General features: G+C 43.3%; 1 protein-coding gene across 3 annotated transcripts; it reads right to left on the bottom strand.

Moving 5' to 3' along the window:
* Positions 1–7,098: 7,098 nt before the first annotated feature.
* LOC120052613 (bromodomain testis-specific protein-like) lies at positions 7,099–19,831 on the bottom strand. Of its 3 annotated transcripts, none has more exons than XM_038999628.1 (21): positions 19,345–19,831; positions 16,054–16,350; positions 15,687–15,824; positions 15,431–15,572; positions 15,070–15,200; positions 14,291–14,647; positions 14,001–14,129; positions 13,206–13,433; positions 12,929–13,098; positions 12,455–12,753; positions 12,208–12,327; positions 11,874–12,017; positions 10,526–10,584; positions 10,238–10,385; positions 9,434–9,805; positions 9,133–9,206; positions 8,708–8,831; positions 8,493–8,593; positions 8,177–8,361; positions 7,732–8,014; positions 7,099–7,614 (listed from the first exon to the last, which is right to left on the bottom strand). In XM_038999628.1, the coding sequence occupies exons 2-21, from the start codon at positions 16,252–16,254 to the stop codon at positions 7,546–7,548; spliced, it is 3,474 nt and encodes a 1,157-aa protein (XP_038855556.1). In that variant the 5' UTR covers positions 16,255–16,350; positions 19,345–19,831; the 3' UTR covers positions 7,099–7,545. The 3 variants fall into 3 exon arrangements, with proteins under 3 accessions (XP_038855556.1, XP_038855557.1, XP_038855558.1); XM_038999629.1 differs by having other exon boundaries at positions 8,708–8,828; XM_038999630.1 differs by lacking the exons at positions 7,099–7,614; positions 7,732–8,014; positions 8,177–8,361; positions 8,493–8,593 and having other exon boundaries at positions 8,724–8,927; positions 19,345–19,826.
* Positions 19,832–22,210: the final 2,379 nt, after the last annotated feature.

The following is a 22,210-nucleotide window of genomic DNA, read 5'->3' as shown; positions in this document are numbered from 1 at the left end:
CTTTACATTAATGCGGAAAACACCACGGTTCACGTTACCTACCTAGCTACCTATTTATTATTTTGTTAATTGGTTATCATGAAATATCGCTCATCGTTATCCGGTAGTCCGGTGTCGCCCCACTAACAGTGTATCTGCATGACTGTCTGTCCGCCACTCGCACCAGGGAGGATCCCTGTTCTATTCTAAACCGGCTAAATGAATCGTTCACGATTGGAGCAGCAAATCAGAATTCACGCGTGAGTTTGATGACAACAAAGGTTGTATAGCTCGAGATGGTTGACTGAAACTTCTGCTGTATAAATCTGTAAACTCCTAGAAATTAATCTGGGAAAAATATGAGACCCCGCGTCACCTACAAAACCTTTCCATGTGTTTAGACTGCAAAACAGGAGATACGGAGTTTCTGACTGAAACTGATCTTTACACCTCACCCGCTCTGGGATTAAAGGTGAAAGACCGTTATTCATGCCTCAAGGGTAAAAATAATCTCTGACCCCAAGGGCTGTAATCCATTGATCAAACCAAGGGTGAGGGATGCTGACATGGGAAGTATATGGAAGTAAAAAGGGTAATCTACAGAACTGACTCCCAGTGAGTGTTTTGCTATTATTGCAACATACTGGCATGCAGTTGGGGACAACAGCAGTTGGGTGCATGAGTAAAAAAAACGGAAATACTATTTCATAGATATTATATACAGTTGAAGTCGGAAGTTTACATACACTTAGGTTGGAGTCATTAAAACTCGTTTTTCAACCACTCCATAAATTTCTTGTTAACAAACTATAGTTTTGGCAAATCGGCTAGGACATCTATTGTGTGCATGACACAAGTAATTTTTCCAACAATTGTTTACAGACATATTATTTCACTTATAATTCCCTGTATCACAATTCCAGTGGGTCAGAAGTTTACATACACTAAATTGACTGTGCCTTTAAACAGCTCGGAAAATTCCAGAAACTGATGTCATGGCTTTAGAAGCTTCTGATAGGCTAATTGACATAATTTGAGTCAATTGGAGGTGTACATGTGGATGTATTTCAAGGCCTACCTTCAAACTCAGTGCCTCTTTGCTTGACATCATGGGAAATTCAAAAGAAATCAGCAAAGACCTCAGAAAAAAATTGTAGACCACAAGTCTGATTCATCCTTGGAAGCAATTTCCAAACGCCTGAAGGTACCACGTTCATCTGTACAAGAAATAGTACGCAAGTATAAACACCATGGGACCGCGTAGCCGTCATACCGCTCAGGAAGGAGACGCGTTCTATCTCCTAGAGATGGAAGTACTTTGGTGCGAAAAGTGCAAATCAATCCCAGAACAACAGCAAAGGACCTTGTGAAGATGGAGGAAACGGGTACATAAGTATCTATATCCACAGTAAAACGAGTCCTATATCGACATAACCTGAAAGGCCGCTCAGCAAGGAAGAAGCCACTGCTCCAAAACCTCCATAAAAAAAGCCAGACTACGGTTTGCAACTGCACATGGGGACAAAGATCGTACTTTTTTGAGAAATGTCTTCTGGTCTGATGAAACAAAAATAGAACTGTTTGGCAATAATGACCATCATTATGTTCGGAGGAAAAAGGGGGAGGGCGGCTTACAAGCCAAAGATCACCATCCCAACCGTGAAGCACAGGGGTGGCAGCATCATGTTGTGGGGGTGCTTTGCTGCAGGAGGGAATGGTGCACTTCACAAAATAGATGGCATCATGAGGGAGGAAAATCATGTGGATATATTGAAGCAACATCTCAAGACATCAGTCAGGAAGTTAAAGCTTGGTTGCAAATGGGTCTTCCAAATGGTCAATGACCCTAAGCATACTTCCAAAGTTGTGGCAAAATGGCTTAAGGACAACAAAGTCAAGGTATTGGAGTGGCCATCACAAAGCCCCGACCTCAATCCTATAGAAAATTTGTGGGCAGAACTGAAAAAGCGTGTGCAAGCAAGGAGGCCTACAAACCTGACTCAGTTACACCAGCTCTGTCAGGAGGAATGGGTCAAAATTCACCCAACCTTTTGTGGGAAGCTTGTGGAAGGCTACCTGGAATGTTTGACCCAAGTTAAGCAATTTAAAGGCAATGCTACCAAATACTAATTGAGTGTATGTAAACTTCTGACCCACTGGGAATGTGATGAATTAATTATTTCAGCTTTTATTTATTTCTCTCTACTATTCTGACATTTCACATTCTTAAAATAAAGTGGTGATCCTAACTGACCTAAAACAGGGAATTTTTACTAGGATTAAATGTCAGGAATTGTGAAAAACTGAGTTTAAATGTATTTGGCTAAGGTGTATGTAAACTTCCGACATCAACTGTACACGTGTACAAAACATTAAGTGCATCTGCTGTTTTTCCATGACAGACTGACCAGGTGAATCCAGGTTTAAACTATGACTGATCCCTTAATGATGTCAAATCCACTTCAATCAGTGTAGAATAGAGATGAAGGGGAGGAGACTAAATCTGTCTTTAAGCCTTGAGACATGGATTGTGTATGTGTGCTATTCAGAGGGTGAATGGGCAAGACAAAATATTGAATTGCCTTTGAACAGGGTATGGCAGTAGGTGCCGGGCGCACCAGTTTGTGTCAAGAACTGCAATGATGCTGGGTTTTTCCATTCAAGTTTCCCGTGTGGATCAAAAATGGTCCACCACCCAAAGGACATCTAGCCAACTTGACACAACTGTGGGAAGCTTTGGAGTCAACATGGGCCAGCCTCCTTGTGGAACACTTGACACCTTGCAGAGTCTATGCCCTGACTAATTGAGGCAGGTCTGAGGGCAAATGGGGGGGGCAACTCAACATTAGGTGTCCCTAATGTTTTGCATACTGTGTATATTGCTAAGAATGACACACTTAATTGGCATGTAGTGAGTCTTGCATGTCTTGTCAAGTCTCCATCACTTAACAAATTCAAGTGTGTGGGTCTGCATACAGTGCCGTGAGCGCACTCTTTTTCCCCAGTATTGAGTTAACCTTTTTATTGTAATGAAGACTTTCTGGATATCCCCCTTGATGGGACTGGCTGATCACACATGAAATCACAACACTAAACACAGAAAATAAACAGTGCTTTAATTAAAAATATTTAATGATTTAGCTTTGTGTGATTTTCTCAAAATGATATTAGTTCTTTCTCTATATGGTATGACATGCACTCATACCACAAGATACAGAATAAAGTGCTGCAGTTCATGTCAAAGTGAAGAAAAAAAATACCCACTGCAGAACAGCTAGAAGCATAGGATAAAAACAACATTAAAGTATGTCTGCCCAAAAAAATGTAGTCAGGGTTGGATCTCATTTGAAAAAACCAACACAAGATAGGCACCAACAATGCCTAAAGTTTCCTAAGCACACCACTATACATGGCACCTAAACAAGGTAAAGTGTAGTTTTAAATAAGTCCAGCATTTGAAGACCGACACCCCCAGCCTGTGTAATAAAATTCTAAGTATATTTCTATACAGACAAATATTTTATGTACACACATATTTAAGTATAAAAAAAAATCTGTTCCCAAATAAGTCAAAAATGACATGTACAGTATAGCTCAGAGCATCATATTGAATATTTTTCCACAAAAAGGTGCAGAATTGACTATGAATGACATGGAGTAAAGAACTGGAGATAAACTATACAGTACATGGTATACATAATAGTATTACTATTGGAGTGAAGCCCCCCAAATTTTTTAAAAAAAAGTCAGGTTTTGCATTTCAGCCAAGTCAAAAAGTTGGAACGTTAATAAGCGTGTAAACAGGTTGATGTGAACACCAGATGAGGCTGGTGGGGGGAGCTATAGGAGGACAGGCTCATTGTAATGGCTGGAATGGAATAAATGGAAGTCAAACATGTGTTTTCCATATGTTTACCGTTCAATTTATTCCATTCCAGCAATTACAATGAGTCCATCCTGCTATAGCTCCTCCCATCAGCCTCCTCTGGTGTACATGGGAGGACTCACCAAGTCAACTGTCCGAAATGGCACCCTATTCCGTATATAGTGCTCTGATCAGAAGGGCAATAGGGTGCCATTTGTGACGCAAGCTAGGTGAAAAGGAAAAGAGTACTCAACATGTTGGTGGAAAAAATGTTCAACAGCTCTTAATTTTTTACTCTTCTTTCTCTAAGAGTTAAGCATCACTTCAGTGCAGCTGGTATTTACAAACCAAACCATCACAAGTACAAAAAGTCAAATTCCATCTATATATGGTCCGTTAAGTGTGTGTATGTATGTATGACTCAGCAAAAAAAGAAAACATCCCTTTTTCAGGACCCTATCTTTCAAAGATAATTTGAAAAATCCAAATAACTTCACAGATCTTCATTGTAAAGGGTTTAAACACTGTTTCCCACACTTGTTCAGTGAACCATAAACAATTAATGAACATGCACCTGTGGAACTGTAGCTAAGACACTAACAGCTTCCAGACGGTAGGCAATTAAGGTCACAGTTATGAAAACTTAGGACACTAAAGAGGCCTTTTTACTGACTCTGAAAAACACCAAAAGAAAGCTGCCCAGGGTCCCTGCTCATCTGCGTGAATGTACCTTAGGCATGCTGCAAGGAGGCATGAGGACTGCAGATGTGGCCAGGGCAATAAATTGCTATGTCCGTACTGTGAGACGCCTAAGACAGCGCTACAGGGAGACAGGACTGACAGCTGATCGTCCTCACAGTGGGAGACCATGCGTAACCCCTGCACAGAATCGGTACATCCGAACATCACACCTGCGGGACAGGTACAGGATGGCAACAACAGCTGCCCGAGTTACACCAGGAACGCACAATCCCTCCATCAGTGCTCAGACTGTCCGCAATAGGCTGAGAGAGGCTGGACTGAGGGCTTGTAGGCCTGTTGTAAGGCAGGTCCTCACCAGACATCACCGGCAACAACGTCGCCTATGGGCACATACCCACCGTCACTGGACCAGACAGGACTGGCAAAAAGTGCTCTTCACTGACGAGTCACGGTTTTGTCTCACCAGAGGTGATGGTCGGATTCGCGCTTATCGTCGAAGAAATTAGCGTTACACAGAGGCCTGTACTCTGGAGCGGGATCGAATTGGAGGTGGAGTGTCCGTTGTGGTCTGGGGCGGTGTGTCACAGCATCATCGGACTGAAATTGTTGTCATTGCAGGCAATCAATGCTGTGCGTTACAGGGAAGACATCCTCCTCCCTCGTGTGGTACCCTTCCTGCAGGCTCATCCTGACATGACCCTCTAGCATGACAATGCCACCAGCCATACTGCTCGTTCTGTGCGTGATTTCCTGCAACAGGAATGTCAGTGTTCTGCCATGGCCAGCGAAGAGCCCGGATCTCAATCCCATTGAGCACATTTGGGACCTGTTGGATCGGAGGGTGAGGGCTAGGGCCATTCCCCTCAGAAATGTCCGGGACTTGCAGGTGCCTCGGTGGAAGAGTGGGGTAACATCTCACAGCAAGAACTGGCAAATCTGGTGGAGTCCATGAGGAGTAGATGCACTGCAGTACTTAATGCAGCTGGTGGCCACACCAGATACTGACTGTTACTTTTGACTCCCCCTTTGTTCAGGGACACATTATTCAATTTCTGTTAGTCACATGTCTGTGGAACTTATTCAGTTTATGTCTCAGTTGTTGAATCTTATGTTCATACAAATATTTACACGTTACGTTTGCTGAAAATAAACGCAGTTGACAGTGAGAGGACATTTCTTTTTTTGCTGAGTATATACACACAATCAGTCAAAAGTTTGGACACCCACTCATTCCAGGGTTTCTTTATTTTTACTATTTGCTACATTGTAGAAGACAAAGCTATGAAATAACACATATGGAATCATGTAGAAACCAAAGTATTTAATCAAAATATATTTTATATTTGAGATTCTTCAAAAAGTAGCCACCCTTTGCCTTGATGACAGCTTTGCACACTCTTGGCATTCTCTCAACCAGATTCATGAGGTAGTCACTTGGAATGCATTTCAATTAACAGGTGTGCCTTGTTAAAAGTTAATTTGTGGAATTTCTTTCCTCCTTAATGCATTTGAGCCAAGCAGTTGTGTTGTGACAAGGTATGGTTGGAATACAGAAGATTTACCAAATAGGGCTAAGACCAAGTCCATATTATGGAAAGAACAGCTCAAATAACAAAGAGAAACAACACTTCATCATTACTTTAAGACATGAAGGTCAGTCAATCTGGAAAATTAAGAACTTTGGAAGTGTATTCAAGTGCAGTCGCAAAGACACATCAACTGTTCAGAGGAGACTGCGTGAATCAGGCCTTCATGGTCGAATTGCTGCAAAGGAACCACTACTAAAAGGACACCAATAAGAAATAACTTGCTTGGGCCAAGAAACACGAGCAATGGACATTAGACCGGGTGAAATCTGTTATTTGGTCTGATGAGTCCAAATGTGCGATTTTTGGTTCCAACCATTGTGTCTCCGTGAGACGCAGAGTAGGTGAACGGATGATCTCCGCATGTGTGGTTCCCACCGTGAAGCATGGAAAAGGAGGTGTGATGTTGTGGGGGGGTGCTTGCTGGTGACACTGATTTAGATTAAGGCACACTTAACCAGCATGGCTACCACAGAATTCTGCAGCGATACGCCATCCGATCTGGTTTGCACTTAGTGGGACTATCATTTATTTTTCAACAGGACAATTACCCAACACACACCTCCAGGCAGTGTAAGGGCTATTTGACCAAGAAAGAGAGTGATGGAGTGCTGCATCAGATGACCTGGCCTCCACAATCACCCGACCTCAACCCAATTGAGATGGTTTGGGATGAGTTGGACCGCAGAGTGAAGGAAAAGCAGCCAACAAGTGCTCAGCATATGTGGGAACTCCTTCAAGACTTCTGGAAAAGCATTCCTCGTGAAGTTGGTTGAGAGAACGCCAAGAGTGTGCAAAACTGTCATCAAGGCAAAGGGTGGCTACTTTGAAGAATCTCAAATATATTTTGATTTGTTTAACACTTTTTTGGTTACATGATTCCATATGTGTTATTTCACAATTTTGATGTCTTCTCTATAATTCTACAATGTAGAATAATAGTAAAAATAAAGAAAAACCCTTGAATGAGTAGGTCCCCAAACTTTTTGACTGGTACTGTATATTTTTTGCAATATCAATATTTTACAGCATCTTCTTACAACAATACTAAAATGTACTGGGGTTATGTCATGTGAGGTTGCCATGCTACAGTACATGCTTCACCTGTTAAGGATAATAATAGCCTGCATCCCAAATTGCACTCTATTCCATTTTTTGTGTGTATTACGTTCGACCAGGGCCAATCAGGCCCAAAAGTAGTGCACTATATAGGGGATAGGATGTCATTTGGGACACAGCCATAATGACCCGTTTCCGTCATCTAGATGCAGCGTGGTTGGTTCAGACAGCCAGTGTCGAGGGAGAGAAGGCGCCTAGGGTGTCGTTTACTAAAACAACCTCTATTATTTATTGTCCAACAACAACAGAAGACAGACGTCAGTCACCAGCTGCATGGTCTACTGCCATTTTATTTTAGTCCAGGTTCTTCTCAAATGTTGCCATGATGTCACTCTGCATTGTCATGTCAATGACACCAGACATCTGAGGGAGAAAAGGTAAGACGTTTTATTATAGTCTGGATAAAACTACAACAAGGAACAGAAGAATGACCGGCACAATAAAACAAATTAAGACAAAAAGTGAAGTAACGGAACGTACAGCCTCTCGTCTGCGTCGCTCCTGTTCTCTCCTGCGGGCCATCTCCCTCTCTCTGTCTACAGAGGTCTGGGTAGTGAAGGGCGGATGTTGGGTTGAGGCAGCCGCTGGAGGCTCCTCTATCAGGGGCTCTGGAGCTTTAGGAGGCTGAGGCTCCACGATTGGCTCCGTCGGCATGGGGATCTCTGCTGGCTCTGGCGCCGGAGTTCTACATGGCAGGTGCTCTGGTTCCGCAGCTCTAGGTGGCACGGGTACTGCCACTGGCAACGATACTGGCATGGCCAGGCTGAAAACACAACACTTTTAGCTGGCTCATCAGGTACCACTCACATATTAATAGAAAGCTACTTTATTGGAGGAGTTTGGATGAAGCAGCATTACCTACGAGATACACAACTGATAAGAAAAGACCCCCCCCCAAAAAAAGATTGGCTGGATGAATAAGTACCTTCTCTTCCCTGAAGCCTTCATCTGAGTCCTCTTTAGAGTGAGAGCTCTCTCTCTCTCCTCCTTCTCAATGGCTGCCCTGCGGAACTTATCAAAGCTCTCCTTTGAAGACTTCACCGTGGAGGGAGTGGAAATGGCCATCTTCCCCAAACTAGCCCAGGAGTCTGCGTTCTTCAGGACAATATCCTATACAGGATAGTTTCACAAATGAAGTGTCACATTTTTTAGACAAATACAAATGCTTCCGAAGGGCATGCAGACAGTCTATTTCAAGTAATTCATTGTGCTAGTGCTACGTTTCAGTTACATTACCTTACCTTTTTGGCGGGTGTGTTTTTTCCATCTGCAGTGGGTTTATTAGCTGGATGAGAGAGGCTGGTGTTTCCACCATCAAACACACCATCAGAGTGTCTGGGATCTGGGGAGGTAGAGAAAATATATTCAGTCCATTAAAAATATGTTTTCATTTGTAATTTATTTGCAGACATTTCCATACACAAAAATGTTTCCAAACCCACAGAGTTCTGCTTACAAGGCTGTTTCTGCAGAATCCTGGAGTGGGTCTCTCCCAGTGCTTCAGAGGGCCTCCCGTCATCCTTCACTGGCTGTAATGGGCTGTCTTGTAGAGGGGACAACAGCACTGGGCACGGCTGCTGCTACCGCAAAGTGAGATTTAGAGTATTATACCTCCATTACCACTTCCAGGGCTAAGGCCAATGCTATTTCACACAATCAACCGGCTCTCTCCACCCCTGAAAGATTTGGCCAATGAAAAACACATTTCATTTGCAACACAAAGCACTCTGTAGACTTGTATCGATTCTAATTAAATTACCGTCAAAGAAAATATACCAATCAACTCTGGCAATATTTATAAATGCCAAGAACGGAGACATTTAAAGTGTTTTAATCTAACGTCACAATTCATCCATCAACAACAGGAAGATGAGAGCATACCTCATATCTGCCATCAGCAGCCTGTAGTAAAACTGCAGCAGGAGAGGTCAGAGGGGTAGGCAGCGCAGACAGACCTGATGGACGGGAGAAAAACAAAGCAGGGCCTTATTCTCCACACAGACAGACACAAACACTATGGATGTAAGCCGGCAGGCAGGCAGTTGAGGAGCAGGATGAGACACGCAGCCAGGGCTACAGCGACACAGACCTTAGCAGCTATGGGTTGAGAAGCATGCAGCACGCAGTGGAGGGGACATGCTAAAAGCTAGGGGGGATGCTAAGCTGACTGAAGAGCCCTTACCTTCCTGTTGTGCCCTATCAGGTGGCCCAGTTTTCATCTCCTGTGTCTGGGCTAGTGATTGACACCGAGGAGAGGGGAGGAGTGCTAGGGGAGAGGGAGGGGTTTGGCGGGAACAGAGCAGGCTGGAGGGAGGTTCGTGTGTGAGTGCAGCTGTTGTGTTGAGTGGGTCTGTGGGCAGACTAAGAGTGGGGTCACAGGAAGAAGGGGGAGTGAGAGAGGGAGTAGTGGGGCTCTCAGAGGGGGCAAGGGGGTCCTGCTGTTGTTGGGGCTGACTGTCAGTGAGCTGCAGGGGGGCCACCATGTTTTTGCGAGGTAGTGGTGCTGCTTTGGCACTTGGTCTTGAAGGCTGCGGAGGCAGGCGGCTGTGTAAGGCTGAGAGTGGAAGGAAGGAGAGGGGGAGATTCAAGAGAAATAATGAGTAAAGGTTGTAGGCTTCTGTCCCTAATCGGACCTCCTGATTAAACTCAACTAAACATCACATCCCATGAGACAGAGCAACACGGCCCAGAGAAATGACCAGGCAATCCAGCTTTTTCCATCTCTAATCCAAACAATACAAGCTTCTCATTATGTGATTTCCACAAGGGCCTCGGTCCAGTCTTAGACTTTCCATGGGCTTAAAACCTGCTGTTTTACAGGGGAAATTGTATTTCCATAGCTAGGGCTGATAGTACGGATTTGTCAACAACCTTTAAAAAAGTAATAATCAAAAGACAGTGTTACAGAACTTGGCATGGTTGTCCATTATGTTCCTTAATAGCCAACACACTAACACAGAATGTCAAGGCAACAAACGTTTGCTACCTGGGGGAGACGTGAGTAGCTCTAGAGGAGGCAGGCCTTTTGTTACTACTGCTGGGACTAGCGAGGCAGAGGCAGGCGGGGGCTGGCTGGTCTGGAGAGAGGACTCCGACAATGGGTCTTTCTTAGCAGATTTCTTCTTTGTGGAATTCTGTTTGACGGGGGGGGGGGTAAAAAAATGGCTTACAATTTATAATGAAAACACTGTAGTTCCAAGTATATTAATCCAACTATAAGGTATAACCCATGTGAACCAGACCACTGGGTTAGAGGAAGTAGTTAGATATTTACCTTGATCTTGAACTTGTGTGGCGTGTCTTTGCATTTCTTTTTCTTCTCAGATTTCTTTACTGAAAGACATGCGCAATAGTAATTCAATTTATCCACAGTTGGATAAATGGAGAATAAATAAAAACATCTTTACTTACCTTTAAATAATACTAAAAACAATTCCACTGATCTACTCTGAAATCACTACTTTCATATGCAGTTTTCAGTAAAAGCTAGTTGTGGTTGCAAGCTAATGTGTCTAGTAGGATTGAACTGTTTGACGATGCGATACAAATTCAAAGAAAAACACAATTTAACCGTAAAATGTAAAACTGTCTATCAAAATGTATTTATTTGAAACTCTAGGTGTCGACCACCAAGACACATACGTTTAAAATTCTACCCATATTAGGTACAAATGGAACAAACAAAAAAAAACATTTTCAATGGCTACAAAATGAAGCAGTGTAAGAGAAATCCTACTCCATCAAGCTCTGCATTAGCGTTACAATCTGTCGAGTACTTCAAATACAAATCTGATGTACGTGTATTATGCTTATATTGCTCCATACAAAATCTTGCAGAAACAAAGAAACCGAGTACAATCAATTGGTGAACAGGGATGAGTGCCGCTGTCTAAAGTGAGGACCAGCTTTGACTCTGCAACGGTTCAGAGAGTATGGAGGGTGAGATGAGAGGGGGGTTGAAGGGTATTGTAATGCTGTCTGGTACTTCTCTAACCGTATTCATCTGATTTTTGCGATGTTTATAGAAGATGTATACTGGTAGGAGTGTAAATAAGATCTTCGGCTTATAAATAGCACTTGGCCTGTATGGGCTGTTTTTAAGAACTTGTCCCAATTCTTAATTTACTTCAGATTTGCACGGCAGCAGTCTGGTGCCCGCTGGATAAATGACATTTGGCACAGAAATCTGGCTGGCCTCATTTCAAACTAAGCACCATTTGTTTGCATTAAAACAATAACATTAACATACAAATAAATACAGCACCGTAATAATCAAAAGATAGACTTTTGTGACAGTTCACTGCTTTCTGTAGTACAGACTAAGTGCACGAATAGATAAATAAAATTTAAAAAACACCCATTGAACGAACATACAAAAACATGAAACGATAACACACTAATATTTCTTCAAGTATTTTGGTTTTGCCAGCAGGTGAAAAAGTTCTGTGCTACAGAGGCTAGAGTCCAGGTGAGTATTTAGCCGTATCGTTTTCTCTCACTCCATTTGTGTACAGCGAGTGGGGGAAGTGGGGAGGGTGTGCCCTTGCAGGAAAGCGAAGTGGGTATGTGTGGGGGAGGGGGGGGGGGGGGGGTAGTGCTTAGTGCTGAGGAGAACAGCTAACCTGATTCAGAGTCACTGCTATCAGAAGTGCTAGAATCACTACTACTGCTGGAGCGGTCAGAGCCGGAGGAGGAAGAGCTGCTGCTCTCACTGAGACGGGACGGCCGGGCCAAGTCTGGGACAGGAGGAGCTATAGGGGGCTCATCTGGAGGGAAACAGAGGGACAATGGTCACGTGTAGGACAACAGAGAGAAAGACAGAGCCGAGCACTGCACAATTGCGTTACTCACTATTGGACAGCAGAGAGAAAACAGAAGAACCCGTTTCCCCCAGACAACAAGGCCCCTAAGTCAGACATACTGGTCCTTACTACCACAGCTTCAGAGTTCACTTACTTGTTGCCTTTTTCTTCTTGGCCAGTGAGCTCGGCTCGTCAGTAATACTCTGGCGAGGTTTCTCTGCATCCTGCTCCTTCACAGTCTGCATCTCTCCTTTGGCTTTCACCAGCTTATTCACTGGAGGAATAGGGGAAATAATGACATTTGAGCCGAGTAAAGTCCTTGGTCAGGAGTACAGAGATACATGTGCAACGACCAACCCGCAAGGAACCAAGAAAGGAAGGTGTGTACTGCAACTACTCACGGTTGGGTTTCTTGGGCCGTTTCCTGAAGCAGGTCGTGACGAAGCGCTCCAGGGCCCTGAGTGTGGAGGGCTTGAGGGTCTCAAAGTCGATCTCTATCTCCTCAGGGTTGGCGTCTCGGAGCGAGGCCTCCCTGGCCTGGATGATGTTCACCACCTTGCCCAGCTTGTCCCCCGGCAGCTTGTTGATGTCCAGGCTCAGCTGCCTCTTCTCACCGTACAACATGGGCACCACCAGCCCCTCGTCCTCCTCAGACTCATAGAGCACCACAGGGAGAGCCATCTTCCTCCTCTTGCCGTGCCTTTAGAGAGGTAAAAAGACATTCAGGAACACTTTGTAGGACAATGAAAGTTAGTAAAATAATAACAGAGGCCACTGGCAACACGAAAGTCAATCCTTTGAAAGAAAATGAGGTTCCACTGGGGAGGGAGTTTTTTAAATATTTTTTTATCATCAACAACGACTTGGTCACTTACACAGCTGGCGTGCCCTTGTTAATGCACTTCTTCTGTACTTTGGGTTTCCTCAAGTCTTCATGCTTCGGTCTTCTACTTGTTTCCTTTTTTCTTCTCTCCTTTGATTTCTCCTTCGGTTTGAGCAGGGGCTCCTGGGTGAGTCTCTGCAGCTGATCGTGCACCGCTTTCAACTGAGGAGAAGTAGAGCGGAGGGGGCATCAGTTAGACACAGTAGTAGGTAACAGAACAGTGACGTCAGCATGGCCAGGTACAATGACAGAAACAGGTGACGGCATACCTGTTCCTCTAGCTTAGCCAACCGTAGAGCTCTGGCCTCTTCTTCCTCAGAGTCTGAGGAGGACTCTGATTCCGAGGAGCTCTCGCCGGTACTGCTGCCTGTGCTGGAGGAGCTCTCAGGCCCATCTCCTCTCCCTCTCTTGTCCCTGTGGTGACTGTGGTGTCCTGGACCACCCGCCCTCCTCACTGGCTCGTCTGGAAGCTTCAGCCAGCGCTCCTCAAACACATCCTGGTGGGTAGGGCCACAATTCATCTAGTCAAACATTCTCACCAACCATCCATCTTCATATTTAGGGATGCAAACTGGTGACTTTTTTTTGTTTTGCACTGTAACACATGAAGAATGCGTGTGAAGTGCAAGAAAATGTGCTCATTTTGAGAGTAGTGTTGTCCTAAAACCAACATTCGACTAATGAAGCGATACCAAGCGATATCACAATACAGAGTAGTATCGTGATACATTCATGTCTGCACACCCCAGCACGCCATAATATCATTTTAAAACTGGAGATGCGCAGAAAGAGCGGACAGAGAGAAGCAGGAGTGAGCAATGGTTGGTAGTGGATGCAGCTGGCTGATCACATCTGTCACACGTGACATTGGATGGAGCACATATCTAACATCGCGGTCTGAATTCTCCATGAGAAAGACACCCCACGCCCCTTCAGATCTACACGATTCACGTGGCTGGCCCATTTTGAGATCAAATGCATGCCTGCATATTGTAATATAATTATTGCAATTAATTTAGACAACTTCTACAGACAAGACTGGTTGAAAACACGGGCAATCATACCTGGAGTTTTCTTGCCATAATAACAACCTCATGGGTGGGTGGGTTGTATTTGTAACAGTTGGAGAACATGAGTCTGAAATCAGCAGCAAAATCCTGGGCATCCATGTATTCCCGTTCAACCATTTTTTTCTGTGAAAAAACACGTACGTCTTCAGTATCATCACAAATACGGTCATCTTCAATATTGAGAGAGAACAAGGGACAAGATATTGATTGGCCAATGTAACCCTGGCAGATACTAAGTGGCCTCTCTCGTTCAACACAAGTTTAGTGTAACACGGCCATCTAACCCGTATGGTGCCCAGGTCCATGGGCTGCATGATGACATCGTGGTAGTCGTGTAGACCCAGGGCCTCCGTATCCACCGGCTTGTAGAAGGGCCAGGTGTAGGCCGCGTGCCTCTTGGTGAACATCTCCTTCAGGATGCAGTTACAGAAGCGGAGCTGATCCGATAGCTTACTATTCTGTCTCTGGTGGTAATCAGGCAGGTCTTTCCTGGGGGGTTTGATGGGCCGACCGCTGCCCCGCCTGGAGAACAGCTTACAGGGTGTCGAGCCATCGTCGACGGGGGACGACTCGCAGCTGGTGATCGGAGAAGAGGCTGTCGGCGTGGTGGCGTCTGCTTTTCTCTTCACACCCTTCTCGATCTGAAACGATGTGAACACAACAGAGAAGGGTAGAAATGCAATCACAAAATACAGACTAAAGTTTGCACAAACTTCAAAAAGGTGATGTTTATGTGGCATGTTTAAGTATTATAGAAGTTAAATCTCCGCTGTTGAAAATAAAATGTTAGTCTAAAAGAAATGTGAGATAATGTATAGATAATTTTTATAGTGGAGCTCTAGTATATAAATTGCCTGGCTGGGCTGATGAGACAGTGGATTGTGCAGTCAGATGGAACAGAGTAAACAGGCATTTTAACGACATAGATTTAGCGGGTGGTAACTTGTGGAATAGACACCGGCTGGAAAGCGGTTTTAACCAAATCGGCATTGAGGATTAGAACCACCCGTTGTATAAAATATATTAAGTACATATTGTGAGGTAATTGTGAAGAGGTACTGACTTTGGCTGCTATTTGAGAGGAGAGCTGGGCAGCAGGGGGGATGGTGTGGTGGGCCTCAAGAGGGATGACCGTCACCGTCTGCTGGAACACCACCTCAGACACAGGGGACTGGGGCCTCAGCTTTATAATACCTACAAAGAGGACATTAAGAAGTCAGAATGTAGTCATTGGAATACATGAAAGACAGTACGGTTACATCCCAAATGGCAACCTATTCCCTTTTATAGTACACTACTTTTGACTAGTGCCCAATGGCCCTGGTCAAAAGTAGTGCACTATAAAAGGGAATAGGGTGCCACCCATTTGGGACGCATACAATGTTTGTGTAAGATTAAGCCGCTGGAGAGGCTGTGTAGCTTACCAGCAGAGGACTTCCTCCCACCCTTCACTGGGGTCTTGGTTGTGATGGCAGATATCTCAGTCTCCTCCTGGTGCATCTCAGCCACTCTCTGTAGGAAGATCTTCTCCAAGGCCTGGGCCATCAGAACTATGTCATCTCCAGGCTGAAAACATGTTGAATAACAATTATTGAGCATTCATTGAATGGGACACTATGTGTGTGGTGAGTGAATACAATATGATTATGACATTTCAATGTTTTTTTTTTTTTTCTTTACCCGATTATATACATAGCAGTTGGTGAACAGTTTGTTGAAGTCTTCTATGCATTCCATCGCTTTCCAGTAATAATTATTCTGAAGACGCTTCTTGATGGTGCTCAAGTCCATTGGCGTCTTGATAATTGTATAGTAATCCTAAAAACAGAGAAACAACGGGAAAATCATTCATAAGAGGTCGTGATGGATGTGCATGGAGGAAATGTAAAAAATAAACAAGTACTAAAATGAAAAACATTTGATAATAACATTTCAGTAGTTTAGCAGATTCATTTATCTAGAGCAACTTATAGTCAGTGCATTCAAGTTAGTTAAGTAGGGAAAACCCCCATATCAGTCATTGCAAGTAACAAAAAGTGAGACTCACTGGAATGTGCAGTCCGACAGCATCCACAGGCGTCCTGAAAGGCCAGGAGAAGTTGTGTCTCCACAGAGCCTTGACCACCACCTTCTCCAGGTACTGCAGCTGGTTTGTGATGCGGCCGGGCTTCTTGGAATTGTTGAACTCCGGGGGAGGAGGGTTCACGCCTCCCACCACGGACATCGGGGGACATACGGCGTCTGTCATCGTGGTGCAGTCCGAAGGTCGGTATACACGGGGTAGGAATTCAGAGCGGCACTTGTTTCCTGTAGCTCAGCTCTCAAACATATTCCTCCAAGACCACTGAAAGAGAGGGGTGGTTTTCAGCACGGATATGTTTTTTTTTCCTCCCCGCACTCGATAACTGCACAATTGTGTGACAAAAAAATGATGTCACACCGTCATGCGAGTTGCTGAACTGACTGTTCAATTAGCACAGGAAGGCTTTTGCTCTGAAAGTCGTTCCCGTTCCATGCATTTGATCTATTCCAGAGCTAGCACACCTGATTCAATTAATTATCAAGCCCTTGAGTAGGATAATCAGGCGAGCTAGATCAGAGCTACAACAAAATTGTCTAGGGATCCCCAAGGAAAGTTGAAAACGGCTGCAATAGGTAAACTAGTCACTGCCATATCGTACACCAGTGTGTGTCCATAGACCGAAACCAATCTGCCTTTTTGGTACTATTTTGAGCAGGGGACAAAATATATATTACTAACAAGGGTTTTTGGTAAATAAAATTCAGAGCAAAACACGACTACAAAAAGCAACCAATTTAAAGCTGCAATGTGTCACCTTTTGGACAATCCAACCAAATTCATATAGAAAAGTGTGTTGTAGATCCATCGTGATCATTGAAAGCAAGTCTAAGGAGCAGTAGATCTGGTCTATGTGCGCTATTTCTATGCTTCCTTTTACTTTTGGTTTAGTACACCAGCGGTTTTGACAGTACAATGATTCTCTACACTACACTTGCTGGTTGTCACAAACTGAAATTAGGCAAACTATTAGAATTTTAGCAACCAGGAAATGGCGGAGCAATTTCTGCATCTTTAACCCTATGCAATTCAGAACTGCTGGTTTCTACTGCCATCTACTGGAACTATGTATTCTTGGCCACAGTCAACATTACAATTCTGGTGTCCAATGTGGCATCTAAATCACCAAACTCGCTTACCTCATATCTGTCAAAGGAACATGGCTTGATAAACAAGACCGGAAATAGTTTGACCAATTCTTCCATCAAATCACTGTAAAGCACCTCTGAGCTGCGCTTTCCTCGCTACCATCAACTAAAAGAGCTACATTAGTTTTATGAAAAGTATGGTTGTGTCAATTGACACTACAAAGCATGCAACTGATGAACTTCGAAACATCAATGTTTTCACTCAAACATTTTTTGCAATTAGTTACACTCAAGAAGCAACTTTCTAGGCATCAACCCATGAAAAAGCATTAGGCCTATTTTCTCTTCGCAGTGTCCCAAAAGTAGAAAATAGTCACTAAGTTCAAGGTTCTGCTTCACAGTACTATTCCAGGACAATCGCTACTACGTCTTTTTATGATGGGTCAACCCCTTGGTATTCCATTCAAAACATCTTCATAAAATACATAAGAAATTACTTGCATAACATATGTACAAACTACATGGTCCATAATAAGGTAAACTATAGGCTCCATCTCACTGGGAAATGCCCAGTCAGTTAAAGACAAGGTTTCAGGCTGAGGACCTTTACTGTAACAAAGCAGTGAAATTCAAACTAGGTGACAGCTCACACACACAAAAAAAAAATTGTGCTGGCACAGATGGATGTCTATCACCTACTTACCCGATCAAGAATATTGCTATCTTCAAAGTGCGTATTCAATTGGCTCGGACTTTTGCCCATACCCAATCAAAGAATTTACATTACAAGTTATTGATCTTTCTAGGCAGTTTATTTTCATTAAATACATTGGATTGTTACAGAGAAACCATAATTTGTTCTCCCAAGGACAACATACAAAACCAGTATCAACAAAGAAAATTAACATTCATAACAAAACTCAAATCAGTTTCCAATTAACGTTACGTAATATAAGCGGTAGTATCTTAATTAAAAAAAACATACACGACACTAATACTGAACAAAACATTTGAGTTGTGAAAGTCAAGAACTGAATGGAAAGAAACAAAAATGTCATAATTGTTTTATTTACTAGAACCTAACGTTACACATTAATGGGTATATTACATGTGATTTGTGATGGATGGTAAGGGTGCGTGTCATTATTAAAAGCTGTTGTTTATTCGGGCCGTGCTATCCGGGATACTTTGAGACGTTTGAAGTTGCAATGTACAATGGTTAAGGTAAGAGTTATGGTTGGAAAGAACCTGGTGCCACATGAGGCATGTATTATGACTCGAAATGTTGCCTATCACTAGCAGCACAATATCACCAAGTAAAATTCGGAGTATCTCCTTCACTTAGCGAATGAAGGTAATTCTGACTATGTGTTATCAAAAGGTCAGGGTATGGACGTCCCAAGGATCCCAGATAGGACCGAGAAACAATGCGTCACTTTGCCATTTCTGACTGCCAATTGCCTGCCCTCTACTGGTAGACATGATAGTAATTAGCTGGCATCGTTAGCCATCAAGCTAGAGGGGGGGAGGAGGGGGGGTGGTAATTTAATACAAAATATAGCTAGGAACATATCTACTATATATAGCTAGCAAGTCGGCTACAACAATGATGATCAGACCAGTTAACGTTAGTAACTAGCAATTAATAATCGTTAGTTATATAGTTCGTTTGCGCCCATCGTCGGTCAACTCTACGCTTGAATGATGCGTTCAACGTGGTCGACCAAAATGTGGTGTCCAGTAGCGCGTGAACTAGAGAATGTTAGCCTAGATTAGCAAGATAGCTGACACGGAATTCGTACCAAAACACGAACGCGTCTCCCAGCCAACATCAAATTCTACATTAGGGCTCTACCGTTTATGCTTGAATGCTAAACATAGTTCAGATTATTGCACCGAATGTGACACAAGCGAACCATAGCTATAACGTTACACAGTAGTAGCTAACGTTAGTTAAAAATGTTAGCTAGCTAGTTTGACGGACCAAACGGTGACAGGAAACGATCTGTGTCTAAAGGCCACCACACAAAAAGTAGGTCAACCTCTCAAATGAAACAACCCCCCCCACACACACAAGCCATCCGTTTCAACGTTATGAGATACAATAAAGTAACCAGCTGATTAAATGCAATGTGTTGGATATCGATCCCTGAACTCTTTACACATTTACCTTTCCGTCTCTGGCACAACAAGATTGTTTTTACTGCCGAACTGAGACAGACCCTCTTTGCCGACCGTGTTCTGCTGGAAGGATGCCCAATGAGACTGTCGCAGATGATGCGGTGGATAAAAGTGCTATTTTTTAGCCTTTTAACGAATAAAAACACAATAGAAGGTTTAAACAATATTAAGTACGTTGAAAACTAGTCTTCAATGGCGGACGTCTCTATGGGCAACCGCCTCATTTATACGCTTCAGTTCAGAAGTCGATCGGTGATTGGTCAAACCAGTTCACGTGCTACATTCAGTTCTTGATTTATTCTATAGCGTGGGACAGGATTTAGTTTTACTTAAACACAAATATCCTAGTAACATCAAACATCGGTTCACCGTAAGCTCACCGATATTCGCGTGCTTTTTTTCGATGTAGTAATCTAGATAGTTTGACAGCTACAGAGGCATTCGTAAAAAAACAATCACGGGTAACCCAGGGTATTTTTCAAAATGCAACACAACTGGTCAATCCACATCACATGACCATTCTAGAACCTTCGGTTGATGTGTGAGTAGGACATGTCCGCTAAACAATCAATTTCTTTCGAACATTATACAAAAATGCGTTTCTAATCCCTGTTTCATCGATATGGTGCCCGTCCTAAAGAAAGCGTTCAGCTGAGAAATATGTTGGAATAGCTTTTCGAGTGGAGTTTGGGAATTCCGTCAAAATACGCATGCGTACTCTTTGGCTTTGCGATTGGCTCAGCAATTGGAGCTTAACTGACGTCATGTCTAGCCATGTTGTTAGCCCAGTTGATACATAATTGATTTGAGCTCAGTAGTAAAATGCTGTCAAAGAGTTGATGATTTAGATTCCAAACTTCTCTGATACTTTTCTGTCGTCGTGGGAGGGACATGGTAAACCAGCCGCTAAACTTGAGTGGCAGTCTGTTTGTGCTATCATTCATCATATGCCAAACATTGTTACAGTAACCACGTTTCCATCCACAGCTTTATGTGAGGAAAAATCACGACAGCTGTGATGGAAACAGGAAGTTTCCGTTCAATTTTATAAATGCTGACAGATAATTTGTTCTTTCAAAGGTGGGATCTTTTTGTGTTGGTTTAAATGAATAATGGAGAACTGGTGGTGGAAACGCCATATATGAGCAAAATATTGGTTTAAAAACCGTCATATGGATGTAAACTTGGAGTCGTGATGATATGGTGTGGTCCTCCCACTACGACTTGTGAAAACATGCAGTTTATCAGGCTACAGATTAAATAATTTGATGAAGCCCGCTGTTTGGTGAAACTGAGAAGACATTGACAGTCCTTTTGAGTTTTGAAGTAGGGTCTTTACCTGATAAATATGATATGTCAGTTAAGTTATCCAATGAGAGCCTTTGTGCAGAACCCACTAAGGTGTTTCAGATGTCAAGTGTTGAAGCAGTGTGTAGGAGGGAAATTCCCGAGATGTGATAATTGTGTGTGAGGGCATGGGACATAGGAATGTGTTGTATCGGTGGAAAAAAATGTGTCAATATGTGGGGATGCTCATGTTGCTGGGGATCAGAACTTTCCGCTGCAAGATAGACAGGTTGAAATTGCCATGGTCAGAGTAGAACAGAAGGTGTCATATGCTGAGGATGATGGCTCAAGGGTGAGTAGTGTGGAAAGTGACAAAGTTCTCTTATAGGACCAGGGCACAAATAATAATAGAATAATAATCAATAATTTTTCTCTTTATTTAACCATCTTACATATAAAACCTGATTTGTTCATCGAAAATTGTGAATAATTCACCACAGCTTAATGAGAAGGGTATGCTTGAAAGGATGCACATAACTCTGCAATGTTGGGTTGTATTGGAGAGAGTCTCAGTTTTAAATCATTTTCCACACAGTCTATGCCTGTATTTAGTTTTCATGCTAGTAAGGGCCGAGAATCCACTCTCGCATAGGTACATGGTTGCAAAGGGCATCAATGTCTTATCAGCACAATTTGCCAAGGCAGGATACTCTGAGCACAGCCCAATCCAGAAATCTCTCACTCAGATGCTTCGCTATATCACATTTGATAAGCTTGAGTTCATTTGCACACAAAAAATCATACAATGATGGAAAGACCTGTGTGTTGTCCTTGTTAATGCAGACAGAGAAGAGCTCCAACTTCTTAATCATAGCCTCAATTTTGTCCCGCATGTTGAATATAGTTGCGGAGAGTCCCTATAATCCTAGATTCAGATCATTCAGGTGAGAAAAAACCACCCAGATAGGCCAGTCGTGTGAGAAACTCGTCATCATGCAAGCGGTCAGACTTTAAGCTCGTCCCTCAATTTTAAAAAACGTGTCAATACCTTGCCCCTTGATAACCAGTGCACTTCTGTATGTTGTAAAAGCGTTACATGGTCGCTGCCCATATCATTGCATAGTGCAGAAAATACACGAGAGTTCAGGGGTCTTGCTTTAACAAAGTTAACCATTTTCACTGTAGTGTCCAAAACGTCTTTCAAGCTGTCGGGCATTCACTTGGTAGCAAGAGCCTCTTGTGGATGCTGCAGTGTACCCAAGTGGTGTCGGGAGCAACTGCTTGCATGCGCGTTACCGCTCCACTATGTCTCCGTGTCATAGCTTTTGCGCCATCAGTGCAGATTCCAACACATCTCGACCACCAAAGTCCCTTTGATGTCATAAAGCTGTCCAGTACTTTAAAAATATCCTCTCCTGTTGTCCAGGTTTCCAGTGGTTTGCAGAAGAGGATGTCTTCCTTAATTGACCCCCCCCATAAACATAGCGGACATACACCAGGAGCTGTGCCAGGCCCGCCACGTCTGTTGACGCATCCAGCTGTAACGCATAGAATTTACTGGCTTGTAT

Source organism: Salvelinus namaycush, chromosome 8 (assembly GCF_016432855.1).
Source record: "Salvelinus namaycush isolate Seneca chromosome 8, SaNama_1.0, whole genome shotgun sequence".
Lineage (NCBI taxonomy): Eukaryota > Metazoa > Chordata > Actinopteri > Salmoniformes > Salmonidae > Salvelinus > Salvelinus namaycush.
Note: the sequence above shows the minus strand (reverse complement) of the source record. Positions and strands in the feature narration are given on the sequence as shown.